Source organism: Agrilus planipennis, unplaced genomic scaffold (genome assembly GCF_000699045.2).
Source record: "Agrilus planipennis isolate EAB-ADULT unplaced genomic scaffold, Apla_2.0 scaffold17, whole genome shotgun sequence".
NCBI classification, from domain to species: Eukaryota; Metazoa; Arthropoda; class Insecta; order Coleoptera; family Buprestidae; genus Agrilus; species Agrilus planipennis.
In genome coordinates this window covers 952,907-974,650 of record NW_020439021.1, presented here as the reverse complement: position 1 = coordinate 974,650, position 21,744 = coordinate 952,907, and the positions used below count along the sequence as shown (strand labels likewise).

The 21,744-nt window shown below is 33.6% G+C and overlaps 1 protein-coding gene across 1 annotated transcript in view; it reads right to left on the bottom strand.

Annotated features, from left to right (window-relative positions):
- The window catches only part of LOC108744314, a 105,063-nt gene that overhangs the window by 43,256 nt on the left and 40,063 nt on the right, over window positions 1-21,744 (bottom strand). The window contains exon 2 of the mRNA XM_018480020.1: window positions 10,241-11,083. Within this exon, the coding sequence (XP_018335522.1) occupies window positions 10,241-10,768 (528 nt within the window). The 5' untranslated portion in view covers window positions 10,769-11,083. The remainder of the gene's footprint in view (window positions 1-10,240; window positions 11,084-21,744) is intronic.

Genomic DNA, 21,744 nt, shown 5'->3' with positions numbered 1-21,744 from the left:
GCAGAAATTAATATTGTTTCTCCATAAAACCTTTTAACTCCCAATTCACCCCTACAACGTTTCAATTTCATGGAATGTCGCAATCTTAGATTTCAAATACAAACGTAGCAAAAACATTTCATCCTTAAGGGTTGATTTTTAAAAATTGTCAAAATACGTATTTGCTTAATTTCAATAACGAGCAACTTTCGAGTAAATCCGAGTACAAATAAAATATACCCCATGGAAACGTTGCAACCTCTTTTAATGTGATTAATAATATCAAACAGCATATATACCAAGTTTCAAGTACCTAGATTGAACCACTAATAAAGTATGTCCCAAACAAAAATTACGACACCTTTTTACCTTTTTTGGAGGTTGAATCTTTTAAAATGTCGAGATAAGTCTTTCACAAATTAAATGAGAGACCATTAAGACGAAGTTTCAAGTAAATCTGACGACAAGTAATGTATGTTCCATTTAAACATTGCAACTCCTGCCCCCCCCCCCGCGGAACAGGATAAAAAGTATCCTATGTCCGTCTCCTGGTTGTAAGCTACCTCCCGACCAATTTTTAGCCAAATCAGTTCAGCCGTTCTTGATTTATAGTGTAACTAACACGACTTTCCTTTATATATACAGATTAAAATATGGGTAGGGATGACAAAAATACAAACGATCTTGATTTTATCTTGAAAAAAATATTTCTGTAATAAAGGAAAACATCTGCTGTATCCGTATTTTATTACAAAGATTTTCTTACGATACCACATACAGCATCTACGTAAAACGAAATACAATAACATTGAATCTCTGTCATATCAAGTTCAGAAAGGAAAAACAAAGATCAATTTTTAATCCGAACTATCCGGCTTTGAACACTTATCGACTTTATTGTTTGGCGTCAAAATTTACACTTGGTTAATGAAAAACGGATTCGCAGCGAAAAAAGTAGGTTACAAGTCTTGCGAATGATAAAAAATCTGAAAAGCTTAATAACAGACATTTTTATTTCACGACCTTTCGGTCGTTATGGATGAGAAGCGTGTATACATATATATATATATGTAAATGTGTTTTTATATATATATCCATGTGTTCGTATAGGTGGTTCGAATCGTTTTTATTACGCGCGACAAATAAAGCACTAACGGTAAAATTCCAGTGCGTATATGAAAACGTACATCTAATGTTTGCGGTGGCATAAATGTGTCCATAAAACACGTCGTTGGGCCACAGATTTGGCATGGATGGAATGCTCAAATTTCCATTGCAAATCGTTACAATTTTATTAAGGACATTTTTCGCTATTTAAATTCATTTTCTTAGTCCTTTTTTGCTTTTGTCCTTAATAAAAGTTTTAATAGCAAATAAAACGATTGTGAATTTAATTCGTTGATGATGATGATGATGATTATGATAAGAAAACAGGAATTATATCATCAATATCATCATCATCAACATAGAGCCGTCAGTCTTAAGACTGGATGGACACGNGAAGTTTCACGAAGTTCGAAAATGAATTCCTAATATAAGTCTTTTATTTCAGTATTAAAAATTAATGCAAGTTTAAAAAAATCAGAGGACATTTACGTTTGATGGTACAAATTAGTTACAATACTTCTCAGCGTAAAATCATGGTTGAGGTAAAATCTTATCCGATTATTATTAATTTATTGTTCTATGATTATCCTATTTATTTTTTATGATTCGACTACCATTGTGTTTCTAAAGTTATTTTTGGTTATAATTGGATATCTAGATGCTATACGTTTGCCACTTGAAAATTATCATTTCACTTCTATAGGTTATCGTAAACTGTAATCAGTGGGCCAAAGGGTATTGGTAAACGTTAAATAAATTAAAGAAATTATAGTTGAAGATATGTCGGAAATCAGTGCAGGAAGGAAGACATTAGTCATCGAAACCAGTTCAGGAATCGCTGATTAAATTCGATTTAAATTCCTAAGGTATCTTGCTTCGTCTTGAAGTTTTCGTACTCCAAACACGAATTCAATTTAATTTTGCGATTAATTTCACTGTTATGTGGCTTTACTTGTGCCTTCGAAAATGAAATCCTTATATGCAGACTCATTTCTGGTTGACGCATCCAACTGAATACACATTCAAAATATTTCTCATTTTTCCACAATGTAAATGAAAATTAAAAACAAAAAAGATAAAACAGAAAGATGGATTAAGATTAAGTTGCAATGATGCTTGAAATCACAACACATAGGGCAAATGCACAAAACGTTGAAAGAGAGAATAATTGAAGATACTAAAAACCATAATCAAATTAAACTGTATATATCGTCACAAACCACATAGGTAATAGAAAATGCAAAATCTAAAATCGTATTTATTTAAATTGCAACAAAATGGAAATAATAAATAGCATTGAAGTTATCACTTGTTAAACAGAATTTTAAGCACTCTGCAAGGTGAAACAATATTGCAAAGCTGTGTCTTTTCAATTATGCTTGCAAAATAAGTTTACAATCGTTACAGAAATTAACTTTCATCACATAAAGACCTAGATAATACTATTTTAGATTTAGATTAAGCCTGCAATTCTACGAACGTGCATACGTACAATCCTTTATTGGTTGTATTTTGGTAAAGTAGACGGATTGAACCGGTAAATCAATTTAACAAATCTGTTTTCTATCGATATATCTGCTAGATATATTGGAAGCAAGGAGAAGTCGACAAGATAAGATCTAAATTAATTACGGTACGAGCAGATCAAGGACGAAGCAAGGGGCAAATTGCAAAGGGTGCTCTCCCTCTTATCACCACTCGAGGTTAATTGAACAGTCCACATCTATCTTTAGATGCTTATACGAAATAGAGACGTGCATGCATTTCATTTTAAATTTAATGTAAATAATTGCATCGTAAAACAAGGAAGTGTGTGTCATTAAAAATGAGTTTTTAATACCTAATCCTGCTGTTATATGTTGGTCAAACTGTCAGAGCTATTAGAAAACGTATTACTGAACGCATAAACAAGCGATCAACAAACGTATGGTCGCTATCGACGAAACCGAATTCGTCGAGATCTAACAAGAACTCAAGATAATTCGTTGGTCTGATACTGATTTAGTCACTTAATAGAAGTAGAACTAAGTGTAACAAATAAAACATGCATCGCATACACTCTACTGTTGAAAGGTTTACAATCAAAAGACAGTTAGGGGAAGAGGAATAATTGATATTAAAAATCTACAAAATTACAAACAGGTAATTAATAGCGATCATATCTGCGTAATTTCAACCTCTGTTATATCAGTATACGTTAATGATGCAGATTTTAATCTTGAGGACAAAATTATGAAAGAAAAATTCGAAATTGAAATGTGGAAATTAAAAGTGCTTCATGGAAAATACTCGAACCAACAACAGCACGAATATATAGATAAAAAAGCTTCCAATATGTGGTTAATGAAAGGAAATGTATTTTCAGAAGCTGAGGGATTCATGACAGCGATTCAGGACAAAATAGGCAAGAAGAAGGTACTGTTAGCTCTATAAAATTTAAGAACAGAAAATTGGCTTCCATATCGTATCCCAAACGATGTGAGTGAGGTTCTTCGGCAATAAACCATCTTCACTTGCTCAAAGTTAACCAGTGACAATTGAGAAGACCGGGAAAACAATAAAACTTCCTAGAGATTTGCATTTTGAGGGTGCTGCTGCAACATATCTTCAGCGTTAGAGGGGAGTCCCTACTACTGAACAGGGGAATAAATAATTCATATACACTTCGTTTACTTTCTGTAGCGATGTGACCTTCAGTTTGATCGGCGCAAAGTAGAAAAGAACAGCACTAGGCCAGAAAAGGAAGGAGACAACTCTCGGCCAAACTATCAACCGGTGAGGAGCGTATAATCCGTACAGTACTACACGGAAAAAATGACCATTTTATCCACAACAATTGCATTGCTCAAATGTGCTGTTATTGGTACCAATTACTACTGAAAATATCAACGAGATGTTTATTTATATTTGAAGACATATTAAAGACTTTAACGCTTGTTTTCGACTCGCACTACTGAACAAAACTTTTGGCAGGTACTGTATGAAAAAGTATGTTTAATGAACAAGAGTCGAGAGTATAATGAGCTTTTTTCTCCCTACCTACGGTTTTGCTAGCGCGCATCCAAAACATTGGAAGGGGCACATCGCTAGAGAAAGTAAATGAAGTATACCTTCGGTGTCTAAAACTGTACTTGATTACATCTCAATGAATCTATGTGTAAATATAAAACTGCATACCTATTTACCAGATTCATCAGGTAAAGTCTACTTTCGTATAATTAGCTCAATAGTAATTTATTAAAATTACACCTAAGCAGATTGGCAGGAAGAAAAGTTGTAATTGCAATTTACCAGCGAGTTTATAATGAAAAAGCTACTGCTTGGATAATCTCCCATGCATAAAAACTAGTAAGTTGTTAAAAAATCGCAACGAGTTTCGACGTGTTATTTTCCTTTTTTCCTTTTTCCTTTAATTATTTGAAAGCCTCTGGAGAGTAAACGCTCATCCATGCACTTTGTTTATCAGTTTTCCGCGTTCAGGGCACTTCAGTGGTGATGATGTCCACACACCGACCTACAACATCAGTAGTAATACGCTTCAAGCACGCACTTGGAAATGAGAACATTTTAATTGATATGCCCTACTGTCAGAATGATAGAAAGCATCCAATTTCACAAAAAAATATAAACACCGTTTATTTTAGCCTAACTACTAAAACACTGAAATCCAAAATTCCACACAAAAATTTAAAAAAAATGTGAAATGCTTTTCCCAGTTGGTCTCCATTTGTTACACTTAATAACGGTTTGAAAGATAATAAGATCAATTTTTACTTTAAATATATGCATATTAAGTTCCGCGTTGAAAATTTGTAGTTAGAAAAGCTCGAAAAAGATTTTCATTATGACAACTTTGTCACAACGTCGAATAAAGTTAGTGCCAACTAAATCTGAATTTGAATTGATTTTGGTGAAGAATACCAAGTATTAGTGTCCTTTCTTGGCAAGAGTTGAACTTTTTTAATGCCGCTTTGAAAGATATTGTTTGGAATACATAATTAATGAACTTATACTTTATCTGCTACGTAGAATTTAATGCATATAAGTAGTTATCGTAAAATTGTATCCTGTGCATTTCTGTCTAACGATAAGAGAGCGTGTACTTTGTCTTTATTGATGTAAAGTCTTGAAATTAATATGTACCAGCAAAAATGTAAAAAATTCTAATTTGATCAATAATATTGAGGATATCAGAATGCATTAAAAATTGATTTTTTTGGTATTGGTGCGCCAACTCAAGGACAAAGTGCATATTTGGTAAAGTTCACAAATTTTGTTTTTAGTGGAATATTATTCACATGTTACGGTTTTTTTAATAATTATTTATTTCACTTGTAATGTATATACCATCTGTTGTGCAAATGGCACTAAACTTTGTGAACTCTAGATAGATTTAAGGAGATCTACGGTGAGTATAAAGTAATTTGTTTGGTGGTTGTGTATTATCTTGAATTTATCTTGACAGCAAAGTAGGTCGTTCATTTGAAAGATTTCCACTTGGGTCTAAGAACTCTAATTCAATTTTCTTTTCAACTAAGCTAGTGCATTGCACTGACATTACTTGAAGAAAAGCAATTATAGCGCAAACAAAAAGATTGAGAGACAGATAACCTTTTTATAACTTCAAAGATACTTCCATCATTTTTATAATCACAATAATATATATACCTACTTGATAATTATTGAACAGTAGTTGTAGATAGAGTATACTTCACACCTAACAGCAGTTAATTTATAAATTCGAAAATGATTGTTCAATAAGTGTATGTTTCGAGCGCGGCGTTGTACGGGTGCGAAACATGAAAAAAAAAAAAGGGTTAGAAGCGTTCTAAATGTGGTGCTATAGGCAAATGATGAGGATACCGTGGATAGAAAAGGTTAGAAATGAGGTATTAGAAAGAATAGGAGAACAGAGGACTCTAGAGAAGTTAACAAAAAAATAGGCGAGACAGGTTGGTAGGAGACCTTCCCAGACGTGAAGGTCTGGTCAGAAACAGAAATTAAAAGGAGTAGAGATAGATTTAAATTAGATTACTAATAGTAGATAGGATGTGGGATGTTCTAGTTTTAGGGAAATTCGAAGATTAGCACAGGAAAGGAAGGAGTGGATGTGCGTGTCCAACCAGTCTTAGGACTGACGACCTAATGAGGATGATGAAAATATGATGATTATAATATTATAACTATTAAAATATCATAACAAATAAAAGCCTTTTAAAACTGACTTTATCGAATTTACTTTGAAAAGTAGTCAACGAGTAGTTAGCTAAAGTGGAAATCGGACAATTCTGTTTCATAGTGAGTATTTTTTTCATATTGGATAATGCCACACGAGACACAAGTTGTGATATGTCACATCGCATGACAAGAACAAGATGTTAAACCTTTTTTATTTATTGTAACGATTTTATGTTTTGCAGCTATAAATGGAACTATTTCAACTTAATCGTAGAAATGCTTTGTTAACGTACAATTAATTCCACACCCCATACATATCTCTCCACTGACTGGATACACCTTCATGTGATTGTACATATGTATTATAAACGTACTATTGTTTATTAGCCCTATCGTGTACAACCCTGATGGAATATTGCTTAAATAGGTATCGCAAGCATAACGTCTATATGTATGCAGGTCCTACCAATCGAACAATACCACAATTAACGAGGCCTATGTTTAATTTAATTAAAATATAAGTTAATGTCCACAACATAGCGTAAAAGAACAACATGCATCTTGCAACAATTGTTTTATAATAACACTAGCTTTTCCCCGCGGCTTCGCTCGCAGAAATTTATATTGTTTCTCCAATTCATCCGTACAACGTTTTAATTTTATGTAATGTCGCCATCTTACATTTCAAATACAAACGTAGCAAAAACATTTCATCCTTAAGGGTTGATTTTTAAAAATTGTCAAAATACGTATTTGCTTAATTTCAATAACGAGCAACTTTCGAGTAAATCCGAGTACAAATAAAATATACCCCATGGAAACGTTGCAACCTCTTTTAATGTGATTAATAATATCAAACAGCATATATACCAAGTTTCAAGTACCTAGATTGAACCACTAATAAAGTATGTCCCAAACAAAAATTACGACACCTTTTTACCTTTTTTGGAGGTTGAATCTTTTAAAATGTCGAGATAAGTCTTTCACAAATTAAATGAGAGACCATTAAGACGAAGTTTCAAGTAAATCTGACGACAAGTAATGTATGTTCCATTTAAACATTGCAACTGCAAAGCTACCTCCCGACCAATTTTTAGCCAAATCAGTTCAGCCGTTCTTGATTTATAGTGTAACTAACACGACTTTCCTTTATATATACAGATTAAAATATGGGTAGGGATGACAAAAATACAAACGATCTTGATTTTATCTTGAAAAAAATATTTCTGTAATAAAGGAAAACATCTGCTGTATCCGTATTTTATTACAAAGATTTTCTTACGATACCACATACAGCATCTACGTAAAACGAAATACAATAACATTGAATCTCTGTCATATCAACTTCAGAAAGGAAAAACAAAGATCAATTTTTAATCCGAACTATCCGGCTTTGAACACTTATCGACTTTATTGTTTGGCGTCAAAATTTACACTTGGTTAATGAAAAACGGATTCGCAGCGAAAAAAGTAGGTTACAAGTCTTGCGAATGATAAAAAATCTGAAAAGCTTAATAACAGACATTTTTATTTCACGACCTTTCGGTCGTTATGGATGAGAAGCGTGTATACATATATATATATATATATATGTAAATTAAAACCTTCAAGGGACATGGACTAAAATANAATGTGTTTTTATATATATATCCATGTGTTCGTATAGGTGGTTCGAATCGTTTTTATTACGCGCGACAAATAAAGCACTAACGGTAAAATTCCAGTGCGTATATGAAAACGTACATCTAATGTTTGCGGTGGCATAAATGTGTCCATAAAACACGTCGTTGGGCCACAGATTTGGCATGGATGGAATGCTCAAATTTCCATTGCAAATCGTTACAATTTTATTAAGGACATTTTTCGCTATTTAAATTCATTTTCTTAGTCCTTTTTTGCTTTTGTCCTTAATAAAAGTTTTAATAGCAAATAAAACGATTGTGAATTTAATTCGTTGATGATGATGATGATGATTATGATAAGAAAACAGGAATTATATCATCAATATCATCATCATCAACATAGAGCCGTCAGTCTTAAGACTGGATGGACACGCACTTCCACTCTTTCCTATCGTGAGCAAATCTTAACAGTAATCTAATCTAGGCCTTTTAAGTCTTCTTAACTCCTGTTTCTGCTTCTAATAAGTCTCTAATTAACCCTTCACGCCCAAAATGGTGTATTGTTCCCTTAGTGGTCCCTGTACTCCTATTCTTTCTAGTATCTCCTCATTTCTAACCTTTTCTGTCCACGTTTGGTCCTTCGAGCCGGATCTATTTAGCAACTTTGGAAGTTAATCAATGTTTTGAATTAAAAAACACTTCAATAAATAAAAACACGATAGTTCATCGACCACCTTCACAGGAAAATCATCTCTTCCGAACGAGCTGTAATAGACTAATAGATTTGTTAAGAACCATCGTGTTTTTATTTATTGAAGTGTTTTTTAATTCAAAACAACGTTATTCGCATCATTTCGAACGCTTCTAACCTTTTGTTTCGATTTGATTTTTAGAATTGACTGACGGAGCACCCTGTACATTCATTTCCTCCTTAATTCCCATTCACTTTTTGGTATAACGCTTTACAATAATTGCTTTGTCTTTACAATGACGTGAAATTATGTTGTTGCAGAATGCGTTGTGTTGAGATTTCAATTAGCATTAGTGGTGAGTGCAATATAAACATTCTTTTGATATAGAAACTTCGTGTCTATAGAAATCCACTGTGGAACTGATGTAACTATGCACAGGCCCATTGTTACACACGTTTTATACACAGAGTAACAAAACCAATTTGTTATGGATACTCGGTCGCATGTTGTACTCAAATCCATTGTTCCCTTAAATAACACAACGTACTATTATTCTCATTGCAGAGATCTTTGAGTTTCAACAGGGTTGCTTTGATGAATTTTACATGATCTTGAAATTGTAGCTACCTTTATCACTAGGTATAAAAAGGGTTGCCACCTATGAAAGTCAGGTACAAAATTATAAAGTTTTTCTTATCTTTCTTCTTCTATCAGGAGGTAGTATTTAAGAACTCCTAATGATGGAAACGATATTTTGTCTTCAAAATCCTTCATTAGTTGTACAAATTCACCTTCATATCTCAAAATGTAATGACCTTGTCTTTATTCAGAGCTTAAATATAAACACACGAGCGCTTGAAAAAAGTTATCATTGCTTTCAGTGCTGCTCCACTCGCAGCTCACATTTCAAGCACAAACAAGCCTTTAGACATAAGCGAGATATAAAAATGAATGTGAATTGTTTGCTTTGCAATGTCAGATGCTTCTGCGGCTAATGGATTAGACCTATGGCGTTAGAAGAATAATTTGGGAAAAAGTATAAACATTTCTTGTAAATTACCCCTCTGTTAAGATACAAGAAATCCCAATTTTTATCCTAAAGAAGTACCCACCAAAGAATTGCTTGTTTAGTATATAGTAGCAAGAAGGAAGAAATGATATAATCAATGTTCTAATAAACTGATGTATTAGATTGATTTATTTCGTTAAAAATAAAATTTATTGTACCACTAACTATCTGGCAGCTTTTTGTGCAATCGTGTATTTTGTTAGGATTTGGGAATGATAATAAGAAAGTATATTAAATCAAGTGTACAGAACTGTTTATTATTAATAGTTGTACACAGGTAGGTAGTACAGAGAAGACTAAGTACTCTGTTCAGTGTTTAATTTATTAACAATAAGTGGGGGTATGGTAGCAGAGCGTCGTTATAAAATGTTGGATATTTTCCCTTACAACGGGTGACATATACAACATATTTAAATTAACATCGAACAGAATAAAAGATTGCCTTCAAAACACAATAGTTTAGGGAATTCCTGAGTGTTAATTGTTCTATTAAAGGGTGTAATTATCAGATTCAAACGCTGTACTCTGTACGTATTTTCTGCTTATTTCCTTAATGCCAGATTAGTTTTGCAATTAACATTTCAATTACTCACCGAGTTCCCGAATTCAGTTAGCATCCTGCTGTGTTCTCTGGCCCAAAGCACCGGGACCGCCGCGTGTTTGGCTGCATAAGACACCATGAAGGCCGCAGGTGAATCCCCTATTACTAAAACCGCCACCACGTGTTTACCGTCGAATAGATCGCAAACTTTTTGTAACAATTTTGCACTAAACGTTCCATTATCGGGCAAGTCTATCGTCAGTGTGTCCAGGGTGATGTTGTACCGTTCTTTATTCACTTTTTTTAATATGTAATTTTGTGTAATATTAAACAATGTTTTGTTGAATGCACGAGTGTATGTCTGACTGCCAGCTGGTGCAGCTATGGCGAAGTACAATTTTCCTTTCGGTCTCTGTCTCATTTCTTGTACGGACAACGTAACGAGACCGTCCTCAGGTTCTTTCGGTAATACTTCCGAATTTTGACCGAAGGTCAAACCCAAAAGCTGAACGTGTTTGATAAACGAAAGAAGAATTAAGAAGTGGCTCACGTGCCTCGTCAAGCACTTGGTGATTAACATACTTTCGAATGTAATTTGGCATAAGATTTATTAGTTACTATGTAAGTAGTTTAAATGCATCGAAATTTTGATTTGTTATGAAAACGTTCGACATCAATTCCCATTTGTATTGCAATGGCCTCTGTTTAATGTTGTTAGAAGTATTGACCAGTTCTGACGTCATCTTAGTTTGTTTTATAACGTAATATTATTAATTGTATATTGGTTTCCTTATTATTGCTATTATTTATTATTCTTGCTCAGTTATTTCTTGTTATGAGTATTACGATGATTCTGGTTGAAGTTGTTCTCGAAGTTGAATTCTTCTCATAAAACCTGAAACAAAGAAATTATTTTTAATAGACAGCTATGTATTTATTTATTTATTTGAAGGTGGTAAACATTTTAATATTTGAGAGAATCTAACTCTAGTTCAAACTATTATTACATTTTATTGTCATTGTAAATTTATTTGACTCAAAACGTTGTGCTTCATAGTTCAGTAGAAAAATTATATTGGTGTAGGTAATATAATTTTAATGAAATTGTTTCATTTTAATTTAATAAAATCTAAGTACATTACACTGTTATCTTGCTAAGGATAACAATTTCCTTATGATTCTTGAGCACAATTAAAAGAATCATTTCTGAATCGAACATTGTATTTTAGCATATTAAATTACATGTTTGCACATTTTTTAATTAAAATTTTCCACTGATTCCGGTTTTTGACTTTGTGATGTACTTAAGGAACTTAATTAAAAAGATTTCTGAGAAATAATCCTCGTGATGCTCCTAACACAATTAAAAAGTTTTTTGCGTTGAACGGGTCGAGAATTGTTGTGTCCCTGTCTTTACCATTTAGTCGCTCGAAAATTAAGTTGAAACTTTTCCCTGTCGTACCGTGCGGGTACAATACAATTGAACTTTTTTTAACCTGTCTACTCGTAATACCGAAAGATAAAAACTTTTTTGTAATAGTCTCCGATTTCTTTTAATTACAAATGATCGCTCCTATACTAATTAACAGAAGTATCTACTCACCCCATTATTATTCAATTTTTATCCAATAAAATATAGAATCACATTATATTTATTGTTAAAACTAAACTTTTTTTACATTATTTTGAATAAAAAGACCATCCCTTCGCGTAAAGTATAACCAACTGGAACTGAAAGCTGGAAAATCAGGACTTTTGCAACAAATCCGAATTATCAAAGAATAACATACGTAAATTTCGTAAACACGGGTATCAAGGAAGCGGTGCAAAACAGAGGAAGAGATGGACCACCGCACACTTAGATCTCGCGCTCTGGCCTGTCTATTCTTGGTCTTGCGCCTGCGTTGCGCGCAATCGATCAACCCAACCCTTACCATGGTGCGAGCAAAAATTTGTTTTAATATGTTTTTGTCAGCATACTCCTATTTACTTACAACTATCTGCAAATAGGATTTACTATGCAAATTCCTAAATCCAGCCTTTTTTAACCTGCATTTACTACGTATTTAAACCGGGGTACGTATTTTTCAGGTAAATGTTAACTCAAGAGTTTTACTGGCAACTAAAAAATTTACCAACTTTGAAAGTTACAGTTTTAATAAATTTTCATAAAGAAAAACCTAAAACAAACAGATTTTTTTAATGCACATGATTTTCCCAGAAATACTGGATGTAGTTAAATGTTAATATGAATGTCAAAGTTCTCAATAAGCATGTTAGCTTTGGGCAAATATTGTGAATGTAGTATATGTAGCGTCAGAAATATGACCTTATTTTTCCTGAATCTAGAATATCGTATTTCATTTTTCAGCTACGAAAATCGTTATTCACTTTTAAAGGCATTCATCAACCTTTTACAGCATATTGCAGGCAATTGACCCTATCGAAGGAGAAAGATTTTTTTTAATTTTAAATCGCTGTTGTTTTTCCACTTGCAATATCACGAACTTAAGTAGGTAATCTAAGAAAAAAAAGAAGACTGCACAAAAACGCGTTTTTAGAGAAAATTTCTCTATTTCATTATACTATAGACGTGATTAGGATTTTACGTTAGCAGTTAAGCAAAGGATTTGGTGCCATTCGGTAGCCGAAAACTGAATAAGTTCCATACTTTTACAAAAGATTGATGAATAAAGGGAAAGTGATCAAAACGCCGAGTAGACCTCGTGGGATACATTGGAATTATGGTGGATAATTTAGTACACAAACGCCACAGTTTATGGGCTAGTAACTGAGCTAATTTATGTTTTCAGTTCCATTTTATACAGCTATTACAGAATAATATTGCGGTAGTTATTAAAACCAAAAGGCATTACCTATAAACCGTGAACGTATTAACCGTTTAATTATAGCTATATGCAGCAATATATCCATTTTTTGAAAATAAAAATGGAACTATAAATGTCTTTTATACACATGTTCTGTATTAGGTGCATTTTACCTGTTCATACACCAACTTGTTCTGAGAGTTAATGTCTGAAAACGAATTTAGGGTGGTAGTCTTTTATTGTATATAAAGCGGATGTTCTGCTACAACTGAGCTTTATTGCAAAATAGAAATATCCCCGCCAGGACTCATCTATACCTATATTACATTGTAAAACAGCTACGGCCAAAATTGGATGACTTCCATCAAATACTATAGACTGATCGGTCTATGTAGTATTTGCTTTCATATTCCAATCTTTATTAGTTTTCTATTTCTGATAAAATTTTATCAAAATTGTCATGTTCTTATTGTACCTATTACCTTCCCGTCCTAAACTGGAATGGAAAATTTTCATTGCTAAGATCTGTTTTACGTTCTTTTTCTAATATACTTGGGATGGTCAAAATTGGCAAAGTTAGGATGGACGTATCTTCCTTCTTGTTTTTACTTCGGATTGTAGTCATTTGCTTTTTGAACAAGCCCTTGTTAAATTAGGCAATGCTTCATGAGTAGTACAGACAAAGTGAAAAGGGATAACCGAATAATAGTAAGCGGTGTAGCTGTTACAGGTTGCTTAGGTACGCAAAAGGTCAGGATCGGCTTTATAACTGCCTGTTTGAAGTTGTAACTTTAAACAAGCCTCCTGAGAATGTTGAACTTTCTTTAAAGTTCGATGCTGGCAACATGTTCAAATTCTGCTTGTCCGTATCTCGCTCTGTTACACATTAATTGGTGTAATGTTATTTCTTTCTCTTGATTAGTGTCTGCTGCAATTCCTACCTAACATCTCTCTTCTATGTTTACGAGTTCCTGTCAGCAACAGCTCTAGTCTAGTTAGTAAGTCGAAAGAAGAAAGTAAAAACGACAGTTTTATTGCGGACTATGCCAATCTTAAACGTCCCAACTATATGTGTGGATAAATCTCATTTTTCAAATGTAAAATTTAGTACAAGTTCGCTAATGTTTAAGTAACAAGCACTTATTACAGAAGTTGGGATTACTTATCGCTTTGGCTTTCACGATTCTTCCATCTTCTCATCCAGCATCAGAGACAGAAGAACGTCTGAAGATGCTTGCAACTCGTACTAGTGAAACGTTATGAAGCAACTCTAACAATTTATGTGGACCCGAATCAAAATAGCGTCAGTTTTTCATAATTCAGTCATTTCCATGTGACACATTTTAAGCATTACCTTAAAAAAACGGTCTCTAAGAAGTACTTTAGTGCCATGCGCGTCCACCAATTGTGAAAAATTCCAAACTCAAATTGGAATTCTCATATTATTACATGCATAATGCTTCTTGTTATGAAATACTACTAAAGTGTTTAATTAGAATGTCCTGAATTCGTTTACGCCCTTTGAACTAAATTAACAACTATCTCAATTGTACTTTGGACCGTACTTTAGGTACAGTGGATTTCATATATTACGACCTTCATTATAGTCACCATTTTGATATAGCGACATTAAATCCCGTGAATTTAAAGCATACTTTAGCACAAAATTCATGTAGCTATAGAAACTTCGGATATAACGCCGAGTTTTGGTGTTGCGACTGTTTTTAATGAATCATTTGTAACATATAATCCCATGCTGATATAACAACGGGAGTTGGTTGCTCTTATCTTTTGTTTACATCCACACATATGCTCAGTAAATCTGGTGACATTTACCGTTTGTTTATAGATGTTAATAAGGTAGGTAGGTAAACTTTTGAATAAGTATTAATCCTAGATGTACATTTACTGTTAAAAGAAGGCGGAAATCATTTCAAAATTGACATATTGTGGAAAATGTACGTTCGTCTCTGTATCTCTTTACCTTCACCTGTATCGACTTCCGGATATAACGACGAAATTACAATGGCCCCTTCGTCGTCGTTATACCCGGAATCCACTGTATAATTATTCACCACGTGAAATGCTTCATACTTGTGCATTTTAAAGCTCTTTATAAATTTAACGGAAAATGTAGAAAATGGTAATCAGATTACAACTGTCGCTTTTGTAGTTAATTACACTATCCACTGACTGAAATAATTCGGGTTGACGCCGGTGACGTCACGTCTTTTATTTCGTACTTAATTGTTCAATCAAGTTAAATCCTCCATAAACTCACTTTTATATATTCCGTTTCTAACAAGGAAATCGTAAAAGTAGAAATTAAAAGTGTACTGCTAGGTCCATTAAAAATGGAGAATGTCGGTATCTCAAACAGAAACGTTAGCAATGGTTTAGCTCATTGTCTGAATAACACTCACTTTGTAGTTTAATTTTAACGGAATGTTTGAAAGAAAATATTCTTTCTACTCATATTTACGTATTAAGACAAATTTTTTTGAAAAGCTGAATTGTTAAGTCCATCAGCCTTTATGTTCAACAACTTATTTAATATAAAGTGTAAAAAAGGCGATACATTGGTCAAGAATCGAACCCAGGNTAGGTATCGCAAGCATAACGTCTATATGTATGCAGGTCCTTCCAATCGAACAATACCACAATTAACGAGGCCTATGTTTAATTTAATTAAAATATAAGTTAATGTCCACAACATAGCGTAAAAGAACAACATGCATCTTGCAACAATTGTTTTATAATAACACTAGCTTTTCCCCGCGGCTTCGCTCGCAGAAATTTATATTGTTTCTCCAATTCATCCGTACAACGTTTTAATTTTATGTAATGTCGCCATCTTACATTTCAAATACAAACGTAGCAAAAACATTTCATCCTTAAGGGTTGATTTTTAAAAATTGTCAAAATACGTATTTGCTTAATTTCAATAACGAGCAACTTTCGAGTAAATCCGAGTACAAATAAAATATACCCCATGGAAACGTTGCAACCTCTTTTAATGTGATTAATAATATCAAACAGCATATATACCAAGTTTCAAGTACCTAGATTGAACCACTAATAAAGTATGTCCCAAACAAAAATTACGACACCTTTTTACCTTTTTTGGAGGTTGAATCTTTTAAAATGTCGAGATAAGTCTTTCACAAATTAAATGAGAGACCATTAAGACGAAGTTTCAAGTAAATCTGACGACAAGTAATGTATGTTCCATTTAAACATTGCAACTGCAAAGCTACCTCCCGACCAATTTTTAGCCAAATCAGTTCAGCCGTTCTTGATTTATAGTGTAACTAACACGACTTTCCTTTATATATACAGATTAAAATATGGGTAGGGATGACAAAAATACAAACGATCTTGATTTTATCTTGAAAAAAATATTTCTGTAATAAAGGAAAACATCTGCTGTATCCGTATTTTATTACAAAGATTTTCTTACGATACCACATACAGCATCTACGTAAAACGAAATACAATAACATTGAATCTCTGTCATATCAAGTTCAGAAAGGAAAAACAAAGATCAATTTTTAATCCGAACTATCCGGCTTTGAACACTTATCGACTTTATTGTTTGGCGTCAAAATTTACACTTGGTTAATGAAAAACGGATTCGCAGCGAAAAAAGTAGGTTACAAGTCTTGCGAATGATAAAAAATCTGAAAAGCTTAATAACAGACATTTTTATTTCACGACCTTTCGGTCGTTATGGATGAGAAGCGTGTATACATATATATATATAGTTGTAAAGCTTCAACCATGAAATTATATTACAAAACTTTAAACTTTATTGAATTCCTGGCAGTTATCGGTTATTTTAAAACCCCCTTATGTCATCATTGTTCTGAAATTNAATAACATACGTAAATTTCGTAAACACGGGTATCAAGGAAGCGGTGCAAAACAGAGGAAGAGATGGACCACCGCACACTTAGATCTCGCGCTCTGGCCTGTCTATTCTTGGTCTTGCGCCTGCGTTGCGCGCAATCGATCAACCCAACCCTTACCATGGTGCGAGCAAAAATTTGTTTTAATATGTTTTTGTCAGCATACTCCTATTTACTTACAACTATCTGCAAATAGGATTTACTATGCAAATTCCTAAATCCAGCCTTTTTTAACCTGCATTTACTACGTATTTAAACCGGGGTACGTATTTTTCAGGTAAATGTTAACTCAAGAGTTTTACTGGCAACTAAAAAATTTACCAACTTTGAAAGTTACAGTTTTAATAAATTTTCATAAAGAAAAACCTAAAACAAACAGATTTTTTTAATGCACATGATTTTCCCAGAAATACTGGATGTAGTTAAATGTTAATATGAATGTCAAAGTTCTCAATAAGCATGTTAGCTTTGGGCAAATATTGTGAATGTAGTATATGTAGCGTCAGAAATATGACCTTATTTTTCCTGAATCTAGAATATCGTATTTCATTTTTCAGCTACGAAAATCGTTATTCACTTTTAAAGGCATTCATCAACCTTTTACAGCATATTGCAGGCAATTGACCCTATCGAAGGAGAAAGATTTTTTTTAATTTTAAATCGCTGTTGTTTTTCCACTTGCAATATCACGAACTTAAGTAGGTAATCTAAGAAAAAAAAGAAGACTGCACAAAAACGCGTTTTTAGAGAAAATTTCTCTATTTCATTATACTATAGACGTGATTAGGATTTTACGTTAGCAGTTAAGCAAAGGATTTGGTGCCATTCGGTAGCCGAAAACTGAATAAGTTCCATACTTTTACAAAAGATTGATGAATAAAGGGAAAGTGATCAAAACGCCGAGTAGACCTCGTGGGATACATTGGAATTATGGTGGATAATTTAGTACACAAACGCCACAGTTTATGGGCTAGTAACTGAGCTAATTTATGTTTTCAGTTCCATTTTATACAGCTATTACAGAATAATATTGCGGTAGTTATTAAAACCAAAAGGCATTACCTATAAACCGTGAACGTATTAACCGTTTAATTATAGCTATATGCAGCAATATATCCATTTTTTGAAAATAAAAATGGAACTATAAATGTCTTTTATACACATGTTCTGTATTAGGTGCATTTTACCTGTTCATACACCAACTTGTTCTGAGAGTTAATGTCTGAAAACGAATTTAGGGTGGTAGTCTTTTATTGTATATAAAGCGGATGTTCTGCTACAACTGAGCTTTATTGCAAAATAGAAATATCCCCGCCAGGACTCATCTATACCTATATTACATTGTAAAACAGCTACGGCCAAAATTGGATGACTTCCATCAAATACTATAGACTGATCGGTCTATGTAGTATTTGCTTTCATATTCCAATCTTTATTAGTTTTCTATTTCTGATAAAATTTTATCAAAATTGTCATGTTCTTATTGTACCTATTACCTTCCCGTCCTAAACTGGAATGGAAAATTTTCATTGCTAAGATCTGTTTTACGTTCTTTTTCTAATATACTTGGGATGGTCAAAATTGGCAAAGTTAGGATGGACGTATCTTCCTTCTTGTTTTTACTTCGGATTGTAGTCATTTGCTTTTTGAACAAGCCCTTGTTAAATTAGGCAATGCTTCATGAGTAGTACAGACAAAGTGAAAAGGGATAACCGAATAATAGTAAGCGGTGTAGCTGTTACAGGTTGCTTAGGTACGCAAAAGGTCAGGATCGGCTTTATAACTGCCTGTTTGAAGTTGTAACTTTAAACAAGCCTCCTGAGAATGTTGAACTTTCTTTAAAGTTCGATGCTGGCAACATGTTCAAATTCTGCTTGTCCGTATCTCGCTCTGTTACACATTAATTGGTGTAATGTTATTTCTTTCTCTTGATTAGTGTCTGCTGCAATTCCTACCTAACATCTCTCTTCTATGTTTACGAGTTCCTGTCAGCAACAGCTCTAGTCTAGTTAGTAAGTCGAAAGAAGAAAGTAAAAACGACAGTTTTATTGCGGACTATGCCAATCTTAAACGTCCCAACTATATGTGTGGATAAATCTCATTTTTCAAATGTAAAATTTAGTACAAGTTCGCTAATGTTTAAGTAACAAGCACTTATTACAGAAGTTGGGATTACTTATCGCTTTGGCTTTCACGATTCTTCCATCTTCTCATCCAGCATCAGAGACAGAAGAACGTCTGAAGATGCTTGCAACTCGTACTAGTGAAACGTTATGAAGCAACTCTAACAATTTATGTGGACCCGAATCAAAATAGCGTCAGTTTTTCATAATTCAGTCATTTCCATGTGACACATTTTAAGCATTACCTTAAAAAAACGGTCTCTAAGAAGTACTTTAGTGCCATGCGCGTCCACCAATTGTGAAAAATTCCAAACTCAAATTGGAATTCTCATATTATTACATGCATAATGCTTCTTGTTATGAAATACTACTAAAGTGTTTAATTAGAATGTCCTGAATTCGTTTACGCCCTTTGAACTAAATTAACAACTATCTCAATTGTACTTTGGACCGTACTTTAGGTACAGTGGATTTCATATATTACGACCTTCATTATAGTCACCATTTTGATATAGCGACATTAAATCCCGTGAATTTAAAGCATACTTTAGCACAAAATTCATGTAGCTATAGAAACTTCGGATATAACGCCGAGTTTTGGTGTTGCGACTGTTTTTAATGAATCATTTGTAACATATAATCCCATGCTGATATAACAACGGGAGTTGGTTGCTCTTATCTTTTGTTTACATCCACACATATGCTCAGTAAATCTGGTGACATTTACCGTTTGTTTATAGATGTTAATAAGGTAGGTAGGTAAACTTTTGAATAAGTATTAATCCTAGATGTACATTTACTGTTAAAAGAAGGCGGAAATCATTTCAAAATTGACATATTGTGGAAAATGTACGTTCGTCTCTGTATCTCTTTACCTTCACCTGTATCGACTTCCGGATATAACGACGAAATTACAATGGCCCCTTCGTCGTCGTTATACCCGGAATCCACTGTATAATTATTCACCACGTGAAATGCTTCATACTTGTGCATTTTAAAGCTCTTTATAAATTTAACGGAAAATGTAGAAAATGGTAATCAGATTACAACTGTCGCTTTTGTAGTTAATTACACTATCCACTGACTGAAATAATTCGGGTTGACGCCGGTGACGTCACGTCTTTTATTTCGTACTTAATTGTTCAATCAAGTTAAATCCTCCATAAACTCACTTTTATATATTCCGTTTCTAACAAGGAAATCGTAAAAGTAGAAATTAAAAGTGTACTGCTAGGTCCATTAAAAATGGAGAATGTCGGTATCTCAAACAGAAACGTTAGCAATGGTTTAGCTCATTGTCTGAATAACACTCACTTTGTAGTTTAATTTTAACGGAATGTTTGAAAGAAAATATTCTTTCTACTCATATTTACGTATTAAGACAAATTTTTTTGAAAAGCTGAATTGTTAAGTCCATCAGCCTTTATGTTCAACAACTTATTTAATATAAAGTGTAAAAAAGGCGATACATTGGTCAAGAATCGAACCCAGGTGTTATTTTTTCATATTACTTTATTATAAATAATAATAAGACTCCCATACTCGTATTCATGAGCGTAGCGAGAAATTTTTCCTAGGGAAGTGGGCAGATTTTTTCTGATTTCTATATTTTTAAACTTTTCTTGACTCGTCACAGCCTTTTTCGGGGGGGGGGGGCAATAACGTTGCCAGGAGGCAATCCTCCCCATTACCCCTACCTATTTTCGCCCATGCTCCTATTGGTTGTCAAATGCATATCTATGTGTTTAGTATTAGACATTCCTTTAAAGAAGAATTAAAAACGCGGCTACAAACTGTAATTTTGTTACTGTAAATATCGAACTCTTTTCATAAATAGCGAAGTGTCCTTAGGGTATGGGTTGTAATCCCCAGAGCTGTCTACTTCAATCAGTACAAGCAAATAAATAGAAACAAGTTTCTTGTTAGTGGTCAATTTTTAAAAGAAAATAGCCCGAAAGCAAAGTTCAAATTGAATTTTTCAATTCTGCATTCAAGAATATTTGACGTATGTTTGTTTAAACCAGAGGATATAGAGCAGGGTCGAGTTGCCTTCAATAAAAAGAAGTCTGGAACGCGGTACTGTACGGGAGCGAAACATGGACGGTGGGCGCGGGGGAAAAGAAAGGTTAGAAACGTTCGAAATGTGGAGTTACAGGCTAATGATGAGGATACCGTGAATAGAGAAGGTTAGAAAGAAGAGGTATTAGAAAGAATAGGAGAACAGAGGACTCTATGGAAGTCGATAAAAAATAGGTTGGTAGAACACTTTCGTAGGCGTGAAGGACCAGTCGGAGACATATTAGAAGCCAAAACAGGAGTTAAAAGGACTAGAGGTAGACCTAGATTAGATTACTAATCACAAATAATTAAGGACGTGGGAATATTCTAGTTTCAGGGAAATGCGAAGATTAAAAAGTGGATATGCGTGTCCAACCAGTCTTAGGACTAACGACCGCGTGATGATGATGATAATGATGACGAAAAGTATTTAAGTTTAGACAGGACTTGAAATATATTTAGATATAACGTTCACTACGTAAATGTTTAATTGCTAATAGTTTCTAACATTCATCATCATCATCATAAGGTCATCAGTCCTAAGACTGGTTGGACACGTACCTCCACTCTTTCCTATCTTGAGCTAAACTTCGCATTTCCCTAAAACTAGAACAACCCACATCCTTAACTATTTGCGAA